The sequence below is a fragment of the Orycteropus afer genome, unplaced genomic scaffold, assembly GCF_000298275.1.
Source record: "Orycteropus afer afer isolate SDZICR_OR568_19922 unplaced genomic scaffold, OryAfe1.0 scaffold00017, whole genome shotgun sequence".
Lineage (NCBI taxonomy): Eukaryota > Metazoa > Chordata > Mammalia > Tubulidentata > Orycteropodidae > Orycteropus > Orycteropus afer.
Genome location: NW_006921604.1, coordinates 7,471,950 through 7,494,357, shown reverse-complemented (window position 1 = coordinate 7,494,357; position 22,408 = coordinate 7,471,950). Strand labels below are relative to the sequence as shown.

The following is a 22,408-nucleotide window of genomic DNA, read 5'->3' as shown; positions in this document are numbered from 1 at the left end:
TTGTTTAAAATGTTTATTTATTTATGGGATCACACTTTACATGTTCTATAACCTGTTTTGGGTTTGTTTGTTTCTTTTTTGAGAGTAGGGCTTGGTAGGAGGTTGAGAGATGTTTGCTATGGTGTCACTGGATTTCTGAAAGGTTTGAATCATTCTGACATTGGTGTGAATTAGTACAGTGGATTGTCCCTGTCCTAAAACCTAGCAGAAAACAGCTGCTTTATAGGAATGAGAACTTGGGAGATAATGAAAGGAAGATGATATGGTGCATAAAGAACTTGATCCAAGCCACAACATATAGTCTCTATTCACCTGGAGCAACAAAAGAAGAAATAAAGTCAAGGATAGGAGGAGGATATGGAATGTGCAGCTAATCGCCTCCATGAACAACTGCCTCCTTGGTCATGAGACCGGAAGAACTGGATGGTGCCAGGTACCATTACTGAACATTTTGGTCAAAGATTCCATAGAAGAATCCTGATCAAAAGGAGGGAAATGCAGAAGAGAATTTCCAATTCTCTTGGACTCCAGACTTTCTGGAGCCAGCTCAGGTGAATGAAATCCTGAAAACTATTGCCCTGAGATAATCTTTAAACCTTAAACCAAAAATATCCTCTGAAGTCTTCTTAAAACCCAACAATAGTTTAACTAGTGAAAAAGTCTGCCTTTAGCATTATGCTCTTTTAAGAACTATCCATATGGGATCAACCTATAAGACTCGTGTAACCTGTAAGTCAGACTTGTAGCAACCCTGTAAGACAGAGTAGAACTGCCCCCATAGGGTGTCTACAGCTATAAATATTATGGAAGCAGACTGCTACATCCGTCTCCCATGGAGCAGCTCCTGGGTTCGAACCACCAACCTTTCTGTTAGCAGCTAAATGCATGCAGCCCACCAGGGCTCCTTGACAATAGCAACTTGAAAGATTAGAGAGGAACCTCTAGGGAGCAGAGAGTTTATGTTAATGGGGAAGGAAGAACAACTCAGAAAAGGAGGGTGAAAATGGTTGCACAACTCAAAGAGTGTAATCAGTATCACTAAATTGTGCATGAAGAAACTGTTGAATTGATGTATATTTTCCTGTGTATATTCTCATAAACAACAGTACAAAATAAAATTGAGGACGGAAAAAAAACTTGAAGGATGGGCTAGGGGAGATCTGAGTGTTGTGTTAGGGCCAGGAGGTGCATTAAAAGGTAAATGCTATCAAACATAACCCAGAATGCATAGGAGGTCATAGAGAAGCTATAGATGACTAGAACCTTTTAAAAATTAAATTCTTACGTGCATCAAAAGACTTCATCAATAGGGTAAAAAGAAAACCTACAGATTGGGAGTAAAATTTGCCTATGACAAATGAAAAAGGACTTATCTCCAAAATCTATAGAAAACTTCAACACCTCAACGCCAAGAAGACAAACAATCCAATTCAAAAATGGGCAAAAGATTTGAACAGACACTTCACTAAAGACAATATGCTGGCAGCCAACAAGCACATGAGGAATTGCTTGCGATCTTTAGCATTAGAGAGATGGAAATCAAAACAACGATGAGATATCATCTCACCCTAGCAATAATAGCAAAGTTCAACAGGACAGAAAATAACAAATGCTGGTGAGGTAGCAAAGAGATTGGAACTGTTGTGCACTGCTGGTAGGATCATAAAATGGTACAACCATTGTGGTATACAGTATGGCTTTCCTTAAAAAACTGAAAATAGAAATACCATTTGACCCAGCAATACCATTACTAGGAATATATCCTAAAGAGGTGAGAGGCAGGACACGAACAGACATATGCACACCTATGTTCATCGCAGCACAATTCACTGTAGCAAAGAGATGGAAACAACTTAAATGCCCATCAGTGGATGAATGGGTAACCAAATTAGGGTACATTCACACAGTGGAATACTATGCTATATTAAAGAACAGTGAAGGATTACATGACTCATCTCACAATGTGGATGAGCCTGGAGGACATTATGCTGAGTGAAGTAAGTCAATCACAGAAAGACAAGTACTGTATGAGCCCATTACTGTAAAAAGACAAACAAGGATTTGCTTAAGGAAGGGAACTCACTGTGTAGGTTACTGGAGTGGGAAGGGAAGGGAAGGGAATAATTTCGGGCTAGTTGGGAGCCACATTCTGACATGGGTAAGGGGAGGGATGGTATAGAAAGAGTCTGTGACAACCATGATAACATTAAGAAAAGAAAGGACACTGAATTGTGCATATAAGATATAAATGAAAGAGGCTAATACCAGTATATCCACAATACTACATTAGCATTAACACCAAACACCAGGCTACAGATAAACACATAAACATCTGAGAAGATCAGATGGGGTCAGTGAACAGGATCATACTCTAGACCAAGAACAGATTCAGCTAAGGCTAATCTTGCACAGATACCAATGATACAAAATACCCACAATCTTTACAGAAACAACAGAAGTCAGACATAGAGCAGTCCCTCACAGACAACCAGACACTGTGGGAGATCCAATGGATCTACTGACTCAGGACCATAGTATTGGGAGACACTAGACTCAACTGGCACAATAAAATACATAAAAATCGTGTTCCACAACCTACGTTGGTGAGTTGCGACTAGAGTCTTAAAAGCTTTCAAGCGGCCATCTAAGATGCAGCTAATGGTCTCCTATAGTCAGAAGCAAAGAAAAGCGCCAAAAAAAAAAAAAATTTGGAAGCAATCATCCCTAGAACGTGATGGACCTTGAGACCAGAAGAACTAGATGATACAGCTACCAATGCCAACCACTCGGGAAAGGATCAAAACTGGAGATCCTGGATAGAGTGGGAGGAGAAACGTGGAATGAAATCCAAAAACACAACAATGACCAGAATTACTGGTTGGGTGGAGTCTGGTGGAACCCCCAATACCATGGTCCTGAGACACTTTGAGCCTGGAACAAAACTCACTCCCAGACGCTGGCTCTCAGCCCAATAGTAAACAAGACATACGCAGACCACTCAACCCAGCAGACCACTCAGCCCAGTGTGACACACCCATTACTCTATGGAGATGCATCCCTTGGAGCAATCGACCACAGGGCACCAGAGGGGCAACATTCGCATGGAGGAAACACAGGACACACAGGAGTGCATAGTGATGAGGGGTATGGGAGAGGAGACTGGGTTATGGTTGGACGTGGTAATTGAAGAGTGAAACCAAATGTACACAAAATGTCTTTTTTAAAAAGAAAAATAGAAAAAGATAAAAGGTAAATGACAGACATCCATTTCAGAACATCTGTGTAAGCAGGTAAACTTTGTAGATTTTTAATGAAAAGCCAGCTATCAGCACAGGCTTGGACTGACAGCTTTTCAGCCATCACTAAGATCACTAATGAGTTTGGGAAGAATTCTCCTCACCCTTCACTGGCATTGTTGAGCCCGGAAAGGAATGTCGGCACGAGGAAGTCACCACAGACACGATAATGCAAAAGCAAAAGGAAAGTTTATTAGCTAGCTCAAGCTAGGGTCCCTGCTCTTGCCACTGCAGTGGCCAAGGCAAAAAGACCTCGTGCTCCTTTACTATCACATTTTTATAGAAAAATATAGGGTGGAGTAGCACCAGGGCAAAGTGGTACAGATGATTGGTTGTTACTAAGGGGTTTAGGGCAGGGATCTGAGATGTTGGGGGACATGTTGGAATCCCCCAGCTCCAAAGTCTATTTAGAGCATTATTATCTAGGGAGGATGCAGAGCCCTGATACGTGGGAGACTTCAGGAGCCAGGTAAATCTCTGATATGAGCTGAATCTGGAGGAAATCTCTGATACATGCTGAGTCCGGAGGGTAGATAAAAGCCCTGAGGCATGGGGAGTGTTAGAATCCCCGACACTGAAAGACTTCTGGTTAAAGATATACCTGGAGGCCATTAGGACTCAGGCCTCACAGCAAGTCCTTCTTTGGCCTTAGCAGATGCCTTCCCAAGACCATGACTTGATCTTGGTGGGCATTACAAGAAGCAGCTTCATAAAGACTGGCTTCATTGCCTATACTGTCCAGAATGTTACTTTATATTAGCCCTTTATTTACACAGTGAATTTCTCTTAGGGATTACTAACAGCAAAACTGCTCCTTTCCAAGCAAATTTTAATGTTTTCTTCCTCAGTCTGTGAAATCTCAAATAACCCCTTCCTGCCTTCCGTTTTGTCCTGTTGACAGGAAGTTCAGAGACAATTAACTGTATTATTTACCCATGTTTATTATTGTATGCTTTGGGCTTGTTCCTCGGGATTATCCCCTTGCCTCCATGGGCAAGTTCTTAATCAAACCAGAGATTGTTGTGTATTAGTCTACTTAGTACCTCATGTATTATACCACCAGTATGATGATTTCCTCTGGTGGCATAGTGGCTACGGCACTTGACTGCTAACCAGAAGGCTGGTGGTTCAAATCCACCAGCCACTCCTCGGAAGGAAGATGGGGCAGTCTACTTCCATAGTGATACTGCCTCGGAAACCCAAGGAGGGGTCGCTATGAGTCGGGTCCGACTCGACGGCAAACAACAACAACATTATTGTATGCAAGACCTGGTGATGCAGTAGTTAAGTGCTTGGCTGCCAACCGGTCAGCGGTTTAAATCCACAAGCCACTCCACGAGAGAAGGATGTGGCAGTCAGCTTCTATAAAGATGTATAGCCTTGGAAATCTTGTGGGATAGTTCAGTTCTGTCCTGTAGAGTCACTGTGAGTCAAAATCAACTCAACCGGCAGTGGGTTTGGTTTGTTATCTTAAACTTACCTCAAAATCTTTTAGAAAGCATGTACATTCTAAATAACAAAAAGAATATTTAATATTTTTACCTAGGATTCATTCATCTCACCCCAGTCACCCTAGATTTTTGGCAGATAACTCAGTCCTGCAGTGAGTTCAGTGGATTTCTGTAGGAAACCCAGAAATTTAGTCCTGGTTCATTTTATAAATTCTGTGAGAAAAATGTGTTCACCGTTTTGAACCATAGCAGAACCTTTGATGTTCATGGGTCTGAGACCTTTCAGAATCTCCATATTCAAGAATCACACTAGTGGCAGATGCCGAGGTGCACCCAAGAACAAAATAACTGCACTTACCAACCCCAAAATGGCAAGTTTGTGCTAAGGGCCTTATGTACATTACCTGAGGTAAGTGCTCTGACCCATTACGTATTATCAAATAATGGGCCTTAATTCCCAGTCAGCACTCAAGATAAACCCACTGCCTTCCAGTCCATTCAGATTCATAGTGACCCTATAGGACAGGGTAGAACTGCCCCCGCTAGGGTTTCTGAGACTATAAATCTTTAGGGAAGCAGACCACCTCATCCTTCTCCCACAGAGCTGCTACTGAGTTTGAACCTCCAACTTTTGGTTAGCAGCTGAATGCCTTAACCATTGCACCACCAGGACTCCTTGCACTTAAAATAGCAGAGGTTTAAATCTGCAAGTGCAAACTGTCTACCCAGCAGTCTTAGAAATGTTTGGAGTGTAACCAATCCTAAATTAGGGCTATGTGCAGATAACGCCTCCACACCCCCAGAAGCCACATCAGTAAAGCAGGCAGTTGAAATTGTAATTACAGTACTAATGACTTCTGTCTCTGCTCCGAAAACAAAGGGATAAGTTTGAATTTTCTGTCATGATTGTTTTTCAGTTCTTTAGAGCTACCATATACCTCCCCATTGGAAAGTAAACAACGTAGAAATCTCTCAACCAAGATTCCTCTCCCAGCTACGTTGAGTGGATCTAAATCACGAAATTCCCAGAAAACAAAAGGTATTGTTAATTTGGTCATACATATATTTTTATGATTGACTGTATTGTTATTAGTTATGAATTATTAGTAATCAGTAATTATAAGTTACATAAGGCTGAGTCTGTGTTCTCATTCCCATTAGAAGGTTCATCAAAATTGGCCTAAAAGAAGGAAATTATCCTCAATTAGCAACTTTCTTTTTGATTTTTGTACAGGTACAAATAAGTTAATGGATAATAGGCCATCTGCCCTAGCAAAATTCCTCCCAAATAGTCAAGAACTTGGCAACACTAGTAGCTCGGAAGGTGAAAAAGACTCTCCTCCGCCAGAGTGGGATTCTGTGCCCGTTCATAAACCTGGCAGCTGTAAGTATGGTGATTTAGAAAGCAAAATGCCTGCAGGTGACCCAGAATCAGTGGTGTGCTGGAGCCACCTGGTCCCAGACAGAAAGAACCCATTGTTGAATAGTCGAGCCAATTGTTAGACTGTTGGTACCTTGAAGTCACCACAGTGGAAGTGTCTATACCACAGAAATCAGCAAACTGCACATCAGGGCATTTTTCCCCGGGAGCCAGTAGACCAGCACACCCCAAAGCCCACTGTATCGATGTGATGATCTATTTGGAGGAATCATTCCAAAAGGTGTGACAGTGACATCTGACCTCCTGTAACTTCATAAGGGGAATAGAGGATCTAGAACATCAACAGCCCGGGGCTAACTCCTGTGAAGCAGAAGTCAGACATGGTACCACCCTCCAACCTTTTTACCAATTCTGACACCAATATCCTTCCCACAATACTCTCTACTTCTCTGCCAGGTTCAATAATTCAATGCAGTGATCATACAGAACTCGTAGATAGTACTCACAATTATGGGGTTTATTAAGGTAAGGCATTTTTTGACTGCTAACCAGAAGGCTGGCAGTTCATACCCAGCAGCCACTCCTCAGAAGGAAGATTGGGCAATCTACTTCCATAAAGATACCACCTCAGAAACCCAAGGAGGGGTCACTATGAGTGAGCACCAACTCAACAGCAGTGAATTTGGTTTGGTTTGGAACAGGTTACAATTCAGGATCAGAAGCAACTTAGAATATGGTTCTTCAGTCAGGAGAGCTTCTTCTCAGCCATGCCATAGGCACGCTTCTCTCTGGCCTGGGCCTCTGCCCTACTTGGGCTAGTGTTAGAGAGCTCTTTTAACTTTGCTAATAAGTATCCATAGAGGCACCCCACTCTGCCAGCAAGCCTTTTACCCAAAGACACTCAGCTTTCTCACTCCATGGGCCAGGAAGCTCACCGCTTTGTCTCTCTGGTTCTGCAGCCACCATCTCTTTACCATCTCTGCCAAGTGTTACAGCTCTCTGTGTGTGTCTCCTGTGTTGAAGAGGTCCAGTGCAGGGATCTCGGGTCCAAGGGCACACTCCACTCCTGGTTCTTTCTTGGTGATTGGGAAATTCCCCCTTTCTGCCTCTAGGATGGCTCTTTTTAAGCCTAGTGAGATGGCAAAACTGACACATCCCCACCTTAGGGTTCCATACACCTTATTTCCATAGTCCTACCCACACCAGGATGCCATGTACCTTAACTTACATTATTAACCAGCGTTCTAATCCCCTCCTTGGACCACAGACCCCTGACATTCACATAGTCACACCCAGTCATCTGGTAGGAGTCACAAAGACCATGACTAGAAGAGCCACATTAAGCAATTCACTGCACCATAATTATCCAAAGAATTATTTTGTTATCGGACCAAACGCGGGTCCCTGCCTGGTGCGCAATCAGGCCAAAATAGTTTACACACTGAGATTGAGAGGAGAGAAGATTATTTATTGCAAAGCAGCAGTGCAAGGAGTTTAGGGGGGTAGTTTAGTACCCAGATCTAAACTTCCCGAGATGCCATCAAAACACAGTTTTCATAGGTTTCAGGAGAGGGGGTTGTGCATATTCACAAAAGGTTGAGGAATTTGGGGTGTGAATGTGAAATGGATGACTATGATGGGTGACTGTTACTAGCTGATTGGGGTTTGGGAAGAGAGGAGAGGGTCCAATTAACTTACGTTCCTTTTGTCCTATTGCTGCATGTTCCCTGGCCAAAGTTAATTTACAAGTTGTTTCTAAGACATTTCTATTGTCCGTGGCCAGAGTTAACTTACAAGTTATTTCTAAAATACTTTTAGCAAGTCTATCATCTGCAGGAAGGAATGTTTTCCATTCAGTTCTTTAAGGAACTGAATACTCATCTGCCCAGGGTGGGAAAATAGTTGGGGGTAATTAAGTTTACTGATCTATTCCCATCAGGGTGCCAGGGTGGGGGAAATAGTTTTTATTTTACTCGGTTTCAATTTGGTTTATAAAGACATTAACTTGGCTCAATTTGGTTTATAAAGACATTAACTTGGCTCAATTTGGTTTATAAAGACATTAACTTGGCGATCCTTTGCCTAACTAGTTCCTCAATAGTAATTTTTCCCAGTACTTTCCTTGACCTTATTTCTCAGATATGATCTGCTGTGAATCAAGACAGTAAGTATAGTCTACTAAAGTAAGAGTGGTCCTTAACTCTAGAAACACTCATGACCTTCAATAGAAGACAGGCAGAGACAAGAGAAGGGAAGAGCCTAATTCCAGGGATTGGAGGTCAAGAGAAGTTCTAGCATGATAACTATTTGCCCCCATGGGTGTGTGTGGCAGCTAAATTTGGTCTGCTTATACATGAAGGAAAATAAGGAAGAAGATCAAAGGTACAATCATGGCTGAACAGCAAGATTATTTAAGGTGAAAGGGAAATGGATAAAGAGGAGGTGATTAATGCACTCAGTTAAGTTGAATGAGGGCAAAGGATCTGGAAATTCAGGTGAGGTATCTATTAAATGGCCTTGTTTCACACAGGTAAACCTGTGTAAATTCAGACTGGGAAGAGAAACTCTCTCTTTGAAAAACCCATAGACCCCTATCTTCCATGAGACTTTTGGGCACCTCTTAGCACTATTTTTTTTACCTGGAGTGAGATACAACACTATATGCTTAGTCATTAAAGAAATCTTGAGCAAGTCTTGGAGTAGTCATATGTCCAGGCTATAGACCAATGATGAGAACCCTTTGTCCCCTTAGATTCCCTCTGAGGTTTTATCCGATCTTTGGCTTATGTTTTGTAATTTTGGGAAGTTCCCCATTAAACACATGCCACTTCCACCACCAAAGAAAGCTGCACTTCAGCATCAGGAATATAGTGTTCCCAGGGAACTAGGTTCATAGGATTGTTCTGAAACTCAGTGTGGTAAAAACATCAAGCTCTGCTGTTGAGTGAGTAATGGCAGAAGAACCAGTATCGGTGTACCAGGAAAGAGGGCTGTCAGCCAGACAGAGCTGGCTGTGGCAGTATTGCCACCAAGTGGCACCTGAGGCACATGTTGGCACCTCTCCCTTGGGTGGAGAGGAAAAGGATGGCAGAATTCACCTCCATGGGACTAAAGCTTCACACCTCGGGAGGGAAGAAACGTGGGAAAGGGTTGGCAAATGGTCTGGAGAAGAAAATGTTGGAAACACACAGTACCATGGGCCTCCATTTACTCCTCAGGCTCATCCAACAAGGCCAACTGGTGCCCCAGGCCCATGCTCATGTGATATGTCTAGATGGCTTTGCCAACTGGAAAAGGTGCATTCTTTTTCTTGAAGGTCCATGTCTGCAGAATTCTTATGTTTCTCCAGCCAATAAATACACTGGTCCCTAGCCCTATTAATTGCTCTTTTCACCACCATACTTAATAGAAAGTCTAGCAGACCTCCACTATGTACATATTTCTATATAAAATCAGTCCCAGTGTCATCTCTTTGCCCTGCTACCCATACTTTCCCATTATTTTTTCTGCCCTCTCCTCTGTCTGATACTTTATCTTGCTTAGACCTCCTCAAACCCTCCCAGATCTGATAGCGGGGCTTAGCTTACTGGTGTTCCTAAAACATTTGTCCCATTCAAGACTATGCAGCCAGGATTCACTTTACTCAGAGTAGGCAGTCTCATGGCTTATGCATACAGATCTGCCAATCCCAAGTAGCATGGTGCGCTATACAATATAAGGTGCTGAGAAAGTTGTTGAAAGGAGAGGCAAATAGAAAGCCGCAGAGGAGAAATCTAATAGTGTTTGAACCAAAAGTTATCCACTTGCACATGCCCTGTGCTGTTTTTGCTTTTCCTCTGTCCCCATATTCCTTCTTCAAGCATTATTCCATAGGTCTTTTTCTAACTTTTCTTAACTTTCCCAATTTCATTCCATCAATATATACTGAGTGCTTTTGCAGCACTGGGCCTGTGAAACAAATCCAGGTGAAAGAAAGCTACCCCAGAGAGTACAGCATACACTGTCCTGACTCAGAGGTCAGGTGGGCAGGCATTCACAGAGTGGGCCGTGGCCTGATCTGGGCGTGGAGAATTCACATAGGGACCAGACACTTCTGGTAAAAGGGTAATGTTGGAGAAGGTGTCAAAGGAGGTGCATGTGAAGGGTCAGAACAGTGATACAAATAATTATCCTATGATGTAGCTATGGTAAGGAGCTCTGGTGGTGTAGTGGTTAAGGCATTTGGCTGCTAACCAAAAAGTTGGTGGTTCAAACCCACCAGCCACTCCACAAAAGAAAGATGAGACAGTGTGCAATGATGAGGCAGTCTGCTTCTGTAAAGATTTATAGCCTTGGAAGCCCATTGAGGGCCACTGTGAGTCGGAATTGACTCAATGGCAGTGAGTTTGGTTTTTGGTAGCTATTATACCATATAGCCACACTGTGCTTTGGAGGCTTCAGATGAGGATGAGTGTGGATATAGAGATTAGTGCAGGGGTCCATACAAGAGATGGCATTGGAGACGGACCTTGAGTATGGGCATCAGGTCAACAAAACAAAGCAAATGAGGAAGAGATTGTTCATATAATCAAGAATGACAGTGAGGGGGATCAAAGACAAGGACAGTGAATCAGGTGCCAACACCATTGAGAATGGTAGAAGAGAGTTCTTGGGATAGGTAGAAGATGGGGCTAAAGATGGGGACCAGATAGCATGGGCTTCAAAGAAAAGCCTTCTTTGATTGGCGGTGCCAGAACTGGGGTTTTGGCATGGCCAAGGGATTTGTAGCCTCATCCAGGATGCTGCAACCCTAGGGTATTGGGTGAAGCAACTAGTGCTGGAGGAAATTCCATGAGAAGTGGAATCATCGTGCAAACCAAGCTTCTGAAGTTTGGGAAATGGGGTGGAGTAGACCACTCACAGAAAGCCCAAAGAGTAAAGGAGATTTTACTCATTTTGAAGCAGGGATTGCATGGGGAACCAAGAGGGAAGCGGAGGTGGGAATGTGCCAAGTCGGGGCAGCACTATGATGGGCAGGGATGAGAAACACAGAAGACACTGGTCTGAGAAATTGTGCCAAGATAATTGTTTGTACCTGGGACCTCCCAGGCCTGGAGTCCATAGAGACTGTGAGCTCCTGAGGGCAGGGCCCTTTGCTTATCCTTGTTTGTGTCACAGCATCATGAGCATCACCAAGGTGCACAGAGCAGATGTGCAAAATGATATATTTTTCTGATGAAAGTTATATCTGTTTACAATTAGTTGCGTGCAGAATAAATACTGTTCTATGACGCTAAAGGCTTTTCCATTTTAAATTTTGAAAGTAGCTCTGTGGAGATTACCTTACATGTCAACAAGCACAGACTCACAATCATTGCCTTGGAGTTGGATCCGATTCATAGTGACCCCTCCTTGGGTTTCTGAGGTGATATCACTATGGAAATAGATTGCCCAACCTTCCTTCCGAGGAGTGGCTGATGGGTTTGAACTTCCAGTCTTCTGGATAGCAGTTAAATGCCTTAGGCACTGCACCACCAGAGCTCCCATATTCTTGTAATATGGGTGGAGAGCAGTACCATAGCAGGCCCACCTGAGGGAGATCAGGGTTTACCTTATGGTAGAATTGGAGACCATTTGGCTTGGGACAGTGCACCTGCCGCAGGTGTAAACTAGTATTGCAGCACAGACTTTCAGATCCCCCAACCCAAGCATCAGCTGCCCATTCCTGGGGATGTGAAAAATGCAAGCCCCATAATGCAGACATGATGTCCTTTTTTTCCTTAAAAACTTTTAAACAGAACACACATAGAAGCTTTCATTTGTCTGTTTCTTTGTGGCAGCACTTGAATTTTGGGTAGTCTTAGATGTGACATCAAAAGTAACTGATTTTGAAGAGTAAAAATCAAGACAGCACATTAACGCGACCTTTTGTTCCTAATTTCCAGCTGCTGACAGTCTTTATAAACTTTCTCTGCAAACCCTCAACGCAGACATTTTCTTGAAACAACGCCAGACCTCACCAACACCTGCCTCGCCCTCGCCCCCTGCTGCGCCGTGCCCCTTCGTGTCCCGGGGCAGCTACAGCAGCATCGTCAACAGCAGCTGCAGCAGGTAGGCTCGAGAGCTCACGTGAGCCCCCGTAGAGGTAGTTTTCTAACAATCAGATGCTCACTCCCTTCAAATGGAAACACTGATTGGCCCAGACTCCTGTCGTGGTTACGTCTGCCATTTTGTAGTTTTTCTGCCCCTTTCACTGGAGTTCATTCTCCCTTCTTACTGCCACACTGGTGTCTGACTCCCCTAGTAGCTCCATCTCTATTCTCACACACTATGTTTTATCAAGAGCTGAGAAATGCACAATTGCACATATTAGAAGAATGTTCTAATTCAAGACACAATAAGCATAATAGGCAGTAAGTTAGCCTGTAAAGGAGATAATCTGTGAGTTGAGGCTATGGATTTATGTGACATTAATTTTTACCTCTGCTTAGTAGTTCAAAGGGCAGGATCTGGAACAACACTGCCTGCATTGAATTCTGGCCCACACTTCCTTGCAAATTACTTTTCTTCATGCCTCATCTTCTCATCATCTCTAAAATGAAGATAGTAATGTTTCATAGGAGTTATGAGAACTAAATGAGTTAAACAATATAAAGTGTTTAGAACAGTTCCTGGCCTAGAACAGTTTCTGGCCCTTGCTAAACATGTAGTGACCCTCAGTTACTGCTGTTGGAACTATTCTTTAGGCCCCACTATGCTGGTACTGGTGGTTGAGGCACTACAGTAGTCGCCCTGTACATGCAGGTAACAGGCCACTTTACACAGTGGCAGACAGGGTTCTGAGACCTAACAATCTGATATGTCAATAAGAGTTCCTCTCTGGAGGCATAGAGACCACTCTTGTGTTTGCAGAATTTTTAGTGTAGGAACAATAACCTCAATGATAATGAGGAACACCCATTGAGCTCTTACCTCATGCCAACACTGTTGTAGGCATTTTGCTGTATGACCTCATTTCCTTCCCCCAGCATACCCACAATTGGGCACTGCTGTGTTCCTGTTCTACAGATGGGGAAGCACCCAGGCTGGCTGGCACTAGAACTCACACCCCTTTGGGAATCTACAATGATCCTACCCAATTTTTAACTACAGTCAAAAGGCAGTAACCAACCAGTGAGGGTGAGGAGGCTGCCCTGCTGCTGGGCCCTGGGAAGCCCTTACTACACTGAACAAGTGACCCATGCTGGTGGGGAAGGAGACTTTCCAAGAATCAGAACCCCTCACATGCCGTTGCCAGTGTTCTCCTTGTTTCACTGCCCTGTGGCTCCTTCTCTCATGTTCTAAAATGTGATTGAGGCCTTTTCTATTTCCCTAAAGTGATATCCCTGCTCATCCATTTTGTAATAAACTTGTGTTTTCTTTCCTTCACCCAGAAATCTCTTTTCTGTCTGATTAAATAGTTTTAGTTTCCAGAGACTTTTCCTTATGAGGCTAGGCCATGCTCTGTGCCCTGTCAGATTCCTGACAGGAAACCTGGGCCTGGCCACAGCAAGGCACACTGCACAGGCTCGGTCAACAGGGCCCACGGCTCCCTGATATAAGTACCCTCTTCTTTTCTTCTTCCTTTAAGTGACCCTAAAACAAAACAGCCAAGTGGAAGCAAACACAAATTGACAAAAGCAGCCTCGCTCCCTGGAAAGAACGGCAACCCCACTTTTGCTGCAGTCACAGCCGGCTACGACAAGAGCCCAGGTGAGTGGCTGGGCATCAGGAGAACCTGCCACACCTGTGTGTCAGGCCCAATTTGCCTTTGATTGATTCGGATTCCACTGTTACAGGTGGGAATGGCTTTGCTAAAGTTTCTTCAAACAAAACTGATTTTTCCAGCACCCTTGGCATTTCTCACACTCCTGTTGACAGCGATGGCTCAGACAGGTACAGTATACCATTCTCATAGGAATGTAGAAAGATCGTCTCAAGTCAGGTTAACATTGTCTACCTCTAGATGTGTTTTCAGACTTTTTCCTTAAATTACAAGTAAGCCTTTGTCAGAAATGATCAAGCTCCTCAAAATTGCTTATTTTCTGAGAGGAGGAAAAACTACATTTCCTTACTCTCCATAAAAGAAATCTTGTCTGCTGGGAAGAAGCAGAAAAGCTCAGTTGCTCTGCTGTCTGCTTGGTGGCATTTCTGACAGCAGTAAAGGAGGCCCACAGCCAGCAGAGGAGGGGTATGTGTGTGCCATGTTGTAAATCTAGTCTTGTCCTTCTCTGTTAACCATGAGAAAGGGTGTGATCTGATCATTAGAAATGGAAGAGCAAAAATGTATTTGAAAGGAAGGAAATTGGAACACATACTAGACAGTTTATGGTTTTTATTGGATATGCCACTTTCTTGACCAATAGCAAGTGTTTGTTCTCCCGTGGGCATGGTAGCATGCAGGGATTAGCTAGGTTGATTTTCTTAGATAAATAATAACAACAGTCACAATAAAGACAGTAAGGAAGAGCTTCAATTTTCCCTACTTTGCATTAATAGGAAATGAGTCTTAGATTGAAAAATTTTTAACTAAATCTTCTAAAACCAAAGAGTAAACATAAGGGGAAAATACTTGTTTCCTCTGCAAAACGCTCACTCTGAACCAGGTTCTCACCTAGTGTTAGGCCATCAGGAGCACTAAAAATCTCTATGACTTAATCCTCTGTGGTATTGAAGCCATTTTCGGGTCTTCTTTATCTTTGTCTTTAATAGTTGAGTACCCCCAGTTCAAGCTGTGTCCCGTTTGGAAGGTAGGCAGACTGGATCTCTTCTCACTAACCATCATGCATTTTTGTGTGTTGCATTTTCCTCTTGTGATGTTCAGCTCGTGTTTGTGGAGTCTCGACAGCAACCCAGGCAGCCCCGACTTCACACCCCTCAATTCATTCTCGGCCTTTGGAAATTCTTTTAATCTAACTGGTGGTGAGTGTTTAACACTAGACCTGTAACTAATAAGCCTGTGGACAAAGATATAGGAAGGTCTAGCTTTATGTGTGTTGAAGAAGTGCACTGAGAACAGAGGAAAGCATGGTGAGCATTTTAGTAAACATTTATAAAAGATGCCTTTCTTTATGCTTGCCGTCCACTGCTGATATATGTCAGGTATAAGGGCTGGCTTTAGGGAAGCAGGTTTGGCTGTTGCTCTCCTGGGTCAGGTTCTCGGGAGCCCTAGCCCACACGGCACCTCGGTGGTGTCTGTTCAGGACCCAACCCAGTGGCCCCTGTGGAAGGAGGCCTTCTTCTCCCTCACACCTACACCACCCACTCAGGGGCCAGTGCAGCAGGAGTGATGGTCTGTGTGAGTGCTGATTGGTTTGTGCCTCACAGCTGACACTTCAAATAGCTTCAAGAACGGATTATGTGTCTGAAACATGATGCCTTGCTGTGCTGGGGCTCCTCTTTTTTTTTTTTTTTTTTTCCTGTCCTTGCTAGGGCAGTTCTAGGCGCTCTGGTGGCGTACCACATAATGCATTTGACTGCTAACCAGAAGGCTGGCTGTTTAAATCCACCAGCCATTCCTTGGAAGGAAGACTAGGCAATCTACTTCCGTAGAGATACTGCCTCGGAAACCCAAGGAGGGGTGACTGTCAGTCGGATCTGACTTGACAGCAGTGAGTTTGGTTTTTGAGGGCAGTTCTGCTGTCATAAGAGGTCACTGTAAGTTGAAAATTGATTCAACAGCACCTAACAACAGCCATATCCAGAATTAGAGGCAATTATACAGATTTTTCATTAACTATGATCATGATGTTAGAGTTGGGCAGTGTTTGCATTTTGACGTTCTCAAATGATAAGTATGGGTAAAGTATGCAAATCATGGGCTGTGTGCTTGAATTCCAGGGAAAGTCTCTGTGCCCCAGGCCCCTTTAGTGTGGTGGGGCCTGACACAGTGGGAGTGAGCACCGGTGAGGTGTGTGCCACTAAAGTGACAGCTCCACCCCGTTTGGGGGGATCACTGCAAAATCAGATGTGGACTTGATTATTGTTTTCCTGTTTGCAGAAGTTTTCAGCAAACTCGGGTTATCTCGATCGTGCAATCAGGCTCCCCAGAGAAGCTGGAATGAGTTTGGCAGTGGCCCTTCATACCTTTGGGAATCTCCAGCGACAGATCCCAGCCCTTCCTGGCCAGCCAGCTCAGGCTCCCCAACCCCCACAGCTGCAGTGAGTATCCAGCACCAGATGTCTGGCATTGCCCACTCGCCCATCGCGACTGCTGCCATTGTCATTTGGTGGCCCTTGGCATAGTACAAACAACGAATAGTGATGTGAAAGAGACTGTTAGTACTTTTATTGTCTGTATTGCTGTGTCTTCATATTCTGCCAGAATTGACCCATCAATATCCTTTAGAGCCACTAGAGTCGGGAATTAATTACAGGAAGAACAACTGGACAGCAGTGTGGTTGGTCTCTGAGTTCTCTCCTAATAGGAATCAAGGTCCTCGTCAGCCTCTTCCTGACCTGGAAATTAGACCAGAGTCTAGCCATAGACTTATGGGCATCTTGGGTTTCTCCCATGTACGGGGTCATGTGCTGGGTTAACTCTACTTGGTATAGCCCCACTGGCCCCCCCCCAAAAGCAAGCCAGCCAAGGACTTTCATTTATTTTCCTTCTGAGAAGCACCTGTCCCTGAGCCTGAACTTTTCCAGCCAAGGAAAATAATATGTGGTTTCAGCTTTTCACAGAATTTTGACAGGAAAAAAAAACCTAAAAAAAAAGAAAACCACTGTGATTGCTTCTTTGCTGTCAGGAAAACTAAATTAGACACCTAGGGTTTAACAGTAGACAGTATAACTGCATAGGTTTAAGAGTTTGGTCTTCACCGGTAATTATTCTGGCTTCAGTTTTGAAAGTACCTTAATTATTCTTTAGAACGGAGGTCAACAGTCTGTAAAGAGCCCGATAGTAAGAGTGTAGGCTTTGTAGGCCTTAGGTTTCTGTTGCTGCTACTCACCTCTGCCATTGCAGGGCAGAAGCAGCCATAGGTGCTACATAAACAAATGGGCATGGCTGTGTCCAGTAAAACTTCTATTCATAAAACAGCCAGGACCAGATTTCACCCATTTGGGTTGGCTAAAGTTTGCCAGCCCTGCTTTAGAATATCATAACCATCCACTCACACTCTGGGGTAGCTAATCCTAATGCTGACTGCATTTTCTGTTTGTCACAGTCAATTCTCGGTAATACCAGTGGCTTGTGGTCCACCACTCCATTCAGCAGCTCAATTTGGTCCAGCAACCTCAGCAATGCCCTTCCCTTCACCACGCCAGCAAATACGCTGTCCAGTATTGGCCTCATGGGCACAGAAACTTCCACTGCTCCTCCTGCTCCTTCCACCTCAAGCCCAGCCGATGACTTGGGACAGACGTACAACCCATGGAGGATATGGAGCCCCACGATCGGAAGAAGAAGCTCCGACCCTTGGTCTAATTCGCACTTCCCTCATGAGAATTGAAATTAGGCAAAAAAAATAAAGTGGGGGCCCCTCATCTAGATCATGATATGCCAGTTTTTGAGACATCTTTTTAAGGCTCTACTGCCATAGCTTCCCACTCCCCAACCTCCTCATCTTTGCAAAACAGACTCAAGCAGGGCAGGCTTGTACCACTCGCTTCTTTGAGATCTTTCTTGCAATTTATGATAATATGAGATTTGCTGTTGTGCTTTTAGAGAACAGTCTGGACTGAGCCACAAACTCTAATAAGACCTGTACATCTGAAAACCTTAACTGTCATCAAGTTCACCACCTGTCTTTTTTTTCCATTCTTTGTTTATCTGTATAAACACAAATTTGACATTACAGCTAAGGAAATAATTTGAGTTAATTCAGAAGTCCTGGCATGTGACAATTTTATGAAATTACCAAGTTTGGTTTTTAATAATTTCGCAATATTATGCACCAAGATCTAATTTTAAAAATGTATAAGGACTTTGTGCTGAAAATTACAGAGTATTTTTTTAAAGTAAGGCTCTCTTGGTTTAAAAGCAGATTACAGAAATGTCAGTCAACTTCAAGAACAGTGAATGAATGTAAACACATTCAATGGAGACCATACGCATTTTCTGTGCTGTTTGTATTTGAGGTATGTAACATTTGTATACCTGAATTTATTTTAAAGATGAACTGAAATGCACATAGCCAAGTCTTGAGATACAAGATTGAATGTGTGTTTCTTAAAAATACAACTTTGCGTTGTACTTTGAAATAAATGATGCTTTTTTCAAAAGCCTTGAATTGTGTCTTTTTCTTTTTTTTTTTTTTAACATGCAAGATACGTTTATTTGGATTCTCTCACACCAAAGTAAACCGTCCTATTATTGCTTATTCTGTGGAAGTGACTGTTAAAGGAGGTATTTGATTTCTTGAAGCTAGAACCTCTTATGGTCTAACTAAATTATGTGTATTTCCCTGGCAGTCACTGAGGGTCCTTGGTAGAAAATTACTTAGAAGCCTGCCAGGATTCATCCAGTAATAATTCTTCCTCTGTCTCTATCCTAAACATAAAGACCTCAAAAAACAGTAATTGCTGGCTTTTACTGACTACTTTAGGAGCCCACGTGGCACAATGATTAAGTGCTCAGCTGCTAACCAAAGGTCAACAATCCAAACCCACCCAGGATGGAGCCACCTGGCAGTCTGCTCCCATGCAGATTGCAGCCAAGAAAGCCCTACAGAGCAGTTCTACTCTGTCACGTGGGGTCGCTGTGGGTCTGAGTCAACTTCACAGCACCTAACAACAGCAACAGGGAATACTGTCTCTATTTCAGGCACCTTGCTAAAGCCATTTAACTCAGCAGCCCTCAGAGGTGTAGGAACTATGCTACGTCCATTTTACAGCTGAGGAAACCCAGTCTTTGAGGGGGTCAGTAAAGGCGTCCCCTAGCTAATAAATGATGACTCATCAGATTCAGTGCAGATTGGCTGCAGACGGCCACTATTAGCCACTATGCTGTGCCACAGGACTGATGATTGCCTGTGGTCACAGTTAACGTTCTCAGGGACTGGCTGTGTATCCGGCTCACCTGTGTAGTCTGAGATCTGCCAACATTTACTAGACTTACCTCTTGAGGAAATTGTATGATGACAGGAGGACACTAAGAGGTGGAGAAAAGGGATAGGGTTGTGTCTGAGAAGTCTGCAGAGGATGGAGAAGAGTGGCAGAGAAACAGAAGGGTCTGGGAAAGGGCCCCGAGTACCATGTGTCGGAGTTCACTCATGGCCCTATAGCGTGCAGTGCCAGCGCCACCAGCTTTACTTAGAGTGAAGAGTAGTCTTGATAGGGGCAACCGTGTCATCTCTGTGACTGGTGTCACACACACCCCCCATGGACTTCTTCCCATATAAAACCATACAGAATCCTTAGAAATATTTATTATCCATTTTAAACAGAATAATATAAATGTAGTTGTGAATTGCTTAAATATAGTATTTCTTCGATTATGTCGATACTAACAAATTGATCTGCAAAATTTTTCTACATTGAATTACAGCATTATTTGTAACTGAACAGAAGCCTTTTGATTTTTCTCCTTTTCCTTTACTTCATTCTCCAAAAAGTTACTGATATAATGGCTCATAAATATACTACCACAGTATTGTAACTAAAACAGAAAATGTGAGAAAGTCAGCAACTATAAAAACACCTGCAGCAACAGAAACAGCAGCACATGCTTGTAGCACGTGCAGACAAAACCACGTGATTCGAAGCGTCACTGTGGTTGGGTAATGGCAGACATCAGAAGGTTCAGAAATCAGCATAGTTTCATAATTATAGGTATATATGTCAGCGGGGCTTATGAAAAAATACTTGCGTTGTTTACAGTGATATTTTTATAAAAAAAAAAAAAAACACTGCACAAAAATTTATAGACATTTTGGTGTCACCACCTCTGATGGTCTCAGTGCGGTCTGCAGCCCCCTAGCAACGCCATTGGGGGAAAAATCTTGGGCTGGGGTGTGGAAGGCAGGGAGGTAGGGACTAGAGAGCAGCTATTTACCTACTGGTATTGAAACATTGTACTAATTTAACCACCACTACAGCTGTAACCTGTATTCAGGCTGAATAGAAGACAGTCTGCAAGAAGTTGAGGGAAGGAGCCCCAGAGAGGTGGTAAAAGCCGAGTGTCGTGGAGCAGTGTTAAGCAGAGGCTTTCTGGAACTGAAGCCAGCCCCCTCAGGACTGCAAGATGTGCAAGTAAATTGTATACATGTCACATTATTTTTCCTTTGAAACAGAGATGTGTTGACCTTTTTCCATTATTAAGACTCCCACAAGTCCTTTAAAATGGCCCCGCTTCCAATCAAGTTTCAGTAAGGCATGATGCATGGATTCAGTTTACTCTTTCAAAGGGTCTTGCCTGCTCCAACTTGCTTTTCTCATCGTGTCCAGTCTATTTGAAAACCAATCTTTGAACACACAGCCTTTGCTGGGTAACCAGAAGACACTACACGTAAATGTTTTGCTGTTTGAGGTCAATTATATCATGAAGTGATCCAACCATCCCCATAAAGGTCAGAATTGTTCAGGTGAAACATTGTATCAGTTCAAAGCAAGCTTGAACTGACCTTTTTCCCACTTTATACCAGAGTTCAGTAGAACAGCCACATCACTTTAAAGCCTGGGTTTGTTATTTGCAAGACACAAAATGTCCTGTCCACTCAGAGCATTGGTGAACTGGGTTTATGTCAGGCCTTGTATAATCTTGCTAGCTGGGTCTCTTACGTGCATTTGCGAAATCAGGACAGATTTAAGGCTTGAGATTCTGTCTACACCAGAACAAATAGGGTTCTGTGAAGTCATGAAAATTGGTGAGCTTCATGTAAATGCTCATTTACAAAAGAAAATAATTGGTCAACTTCAATGCAGGTTCGTCAGAGGTTCCAAACTTGCAACTCCCAAACTCCCTCCTTTTTTAAGTTCTAATTTCACCCCACGAAGATATCCTCAGCAGTCTTGAAATACCATACACTATAACCCTTTCATGACCCATGGAATTTACAGTGTCCACCTAATTTTCCATCTCTGGGATTTAGTGAGCAGCGCTATCCTACTTCTAGTGCATGCTGCCGTCTGGTGGGAGCCTGTATAACTGAATGAATCTGAAGAAATGGGCCTCATCCCACCAACCCTAGTACTAGAGACCTCTTGGAGTAGAAGCCTCCTACTAATTATATCAAAATCCATATTACCTGAAAAAAAAAAAATTTTTTTTCATTTCCATTACTGAAAACATGGTTTCAACAAAAAAATTCAAAGCAGGAAATAATTCTATCTTGAAAAGGTTAAAAGGGAGAGAAATACAAACAAAAGGATTTCTGCTGTTACCTGGTTCAACTCATAGAGATCCTATATGACAGAGTGAAACAGCTCCATAGGGTTTCCTAGGCTGTAACTTTTACGGAAACAGGTCACCAGCTCTTGTGTCCCGCAAAGCTGCTGGATGGGTTCAATCCGCCATGCTTGCAGTTAGCAACAGAATGCTTAACCACTGTGCCACCAGAGCTGTGATTATATTTAAATAATGATGTCTTCTTAGTTTAATTTCATAAAATTCTTACAATACTACAATTCATAAAGACTTAATATCTTAACTAAATTGTAATTTCCAGATTTGATTTTAAAAATGGAGACCCAAACTAATTTATGAATAATTTTTAAATGCCTGTCTAGTTTCTAAAAAGAAGAGACAGTGATATATTATACTGGTAGTATAAATCAATGTATTTGGGGAGCAGTTCACAAAATGTGAATGCTTTAGAAACAAAGAGACTTATAATCTTGATGAAAACCTATAAAAGCTGGATGATAAAGACTTTTTAGATGATTTGCTATTTTCTAAGAAAATAGCTATACACAACACAAACACACTGCTGTGGAGTCGGATCGTCTCATAAAGACCCCTCCTTGGGTTTCCCAGGTGGTATCACTACAGAAGTAGATTGCCCAACCTTCCTTCTGAGGAGTGGCTGGTGGATTTGAACCGCCAGCCTTCTGGTTAGCAGTCAAATGCCTTAGGCACTACACCACCAGAGCTCCCAGAAAATAGCTATAGTAACAATAAAAAAAATGTTCAAATATAAAGACTCAGATTCTAATGCTAATGATTTTACTGACCTCTATGCTAAAGAAGCAAATGGTTAAGCCTACCAGACTACCAGCAAAAGGCTGGTTGTTCAAACTCAGCTCCAGGCACTTTGGAAGAGAGGCCTGGTGACCTGCTTCCAAAAGGTCACAGTCTTGCAAACCCTGTGGAGCAGCTCTAC

General features: G+C 43.0%; 1 protein-coding gene across 1 annotated transcript in view; it reads left to right on the top strand.

Moving 5' to 3' along the window:
* The window catches only part of TMEM131 (transmembrane protein 131), a 334,956-nt gene extending 317,357 nt beyond the window's left edge, over nucleotides 1-17,599 (top strand). Inside the window, exons 34-41 of the mRNA XM_007959450.2 lie at nucleotides 5,665-5,786; nucleotides 5,982-6,131; nucleotides 12,053-12,218; nucleotides 13,738-13,859; nucleotides 13,946-14,042; nucleotides 14,971-15,068; nucleotides 16,147-16,307; nucleotides 17,315-17,599. Of these exons, the coding sequence (XP_007957641.1) occupies nucleotides 5,665-5,786; nucleotides 5,982-6,131; nucleotides 12,053-12,218; nucleotides 13,738-13,859; nucleotides 13,946-14,042; nucleotides 14,971-15,068; nucleotides 16,147-16,307; nucleotides 17,315-17,599 (1,201 nt within the window). The remainder of the gene's footprint in view (nucleotides 1-5,664; nucleotides 5,787-5,981; nucleotides 6,132-12,052; nucleotides 12,219-13,737; nucleotides 13,860-13,945; nucleotides 14,043-14,970; nucleotides 15,069-16,146; nucleotides 16,308-17,314) is intronic.
* Nucleotides 17,600-22,408: the final 4,809 nt, after the last annotated feature.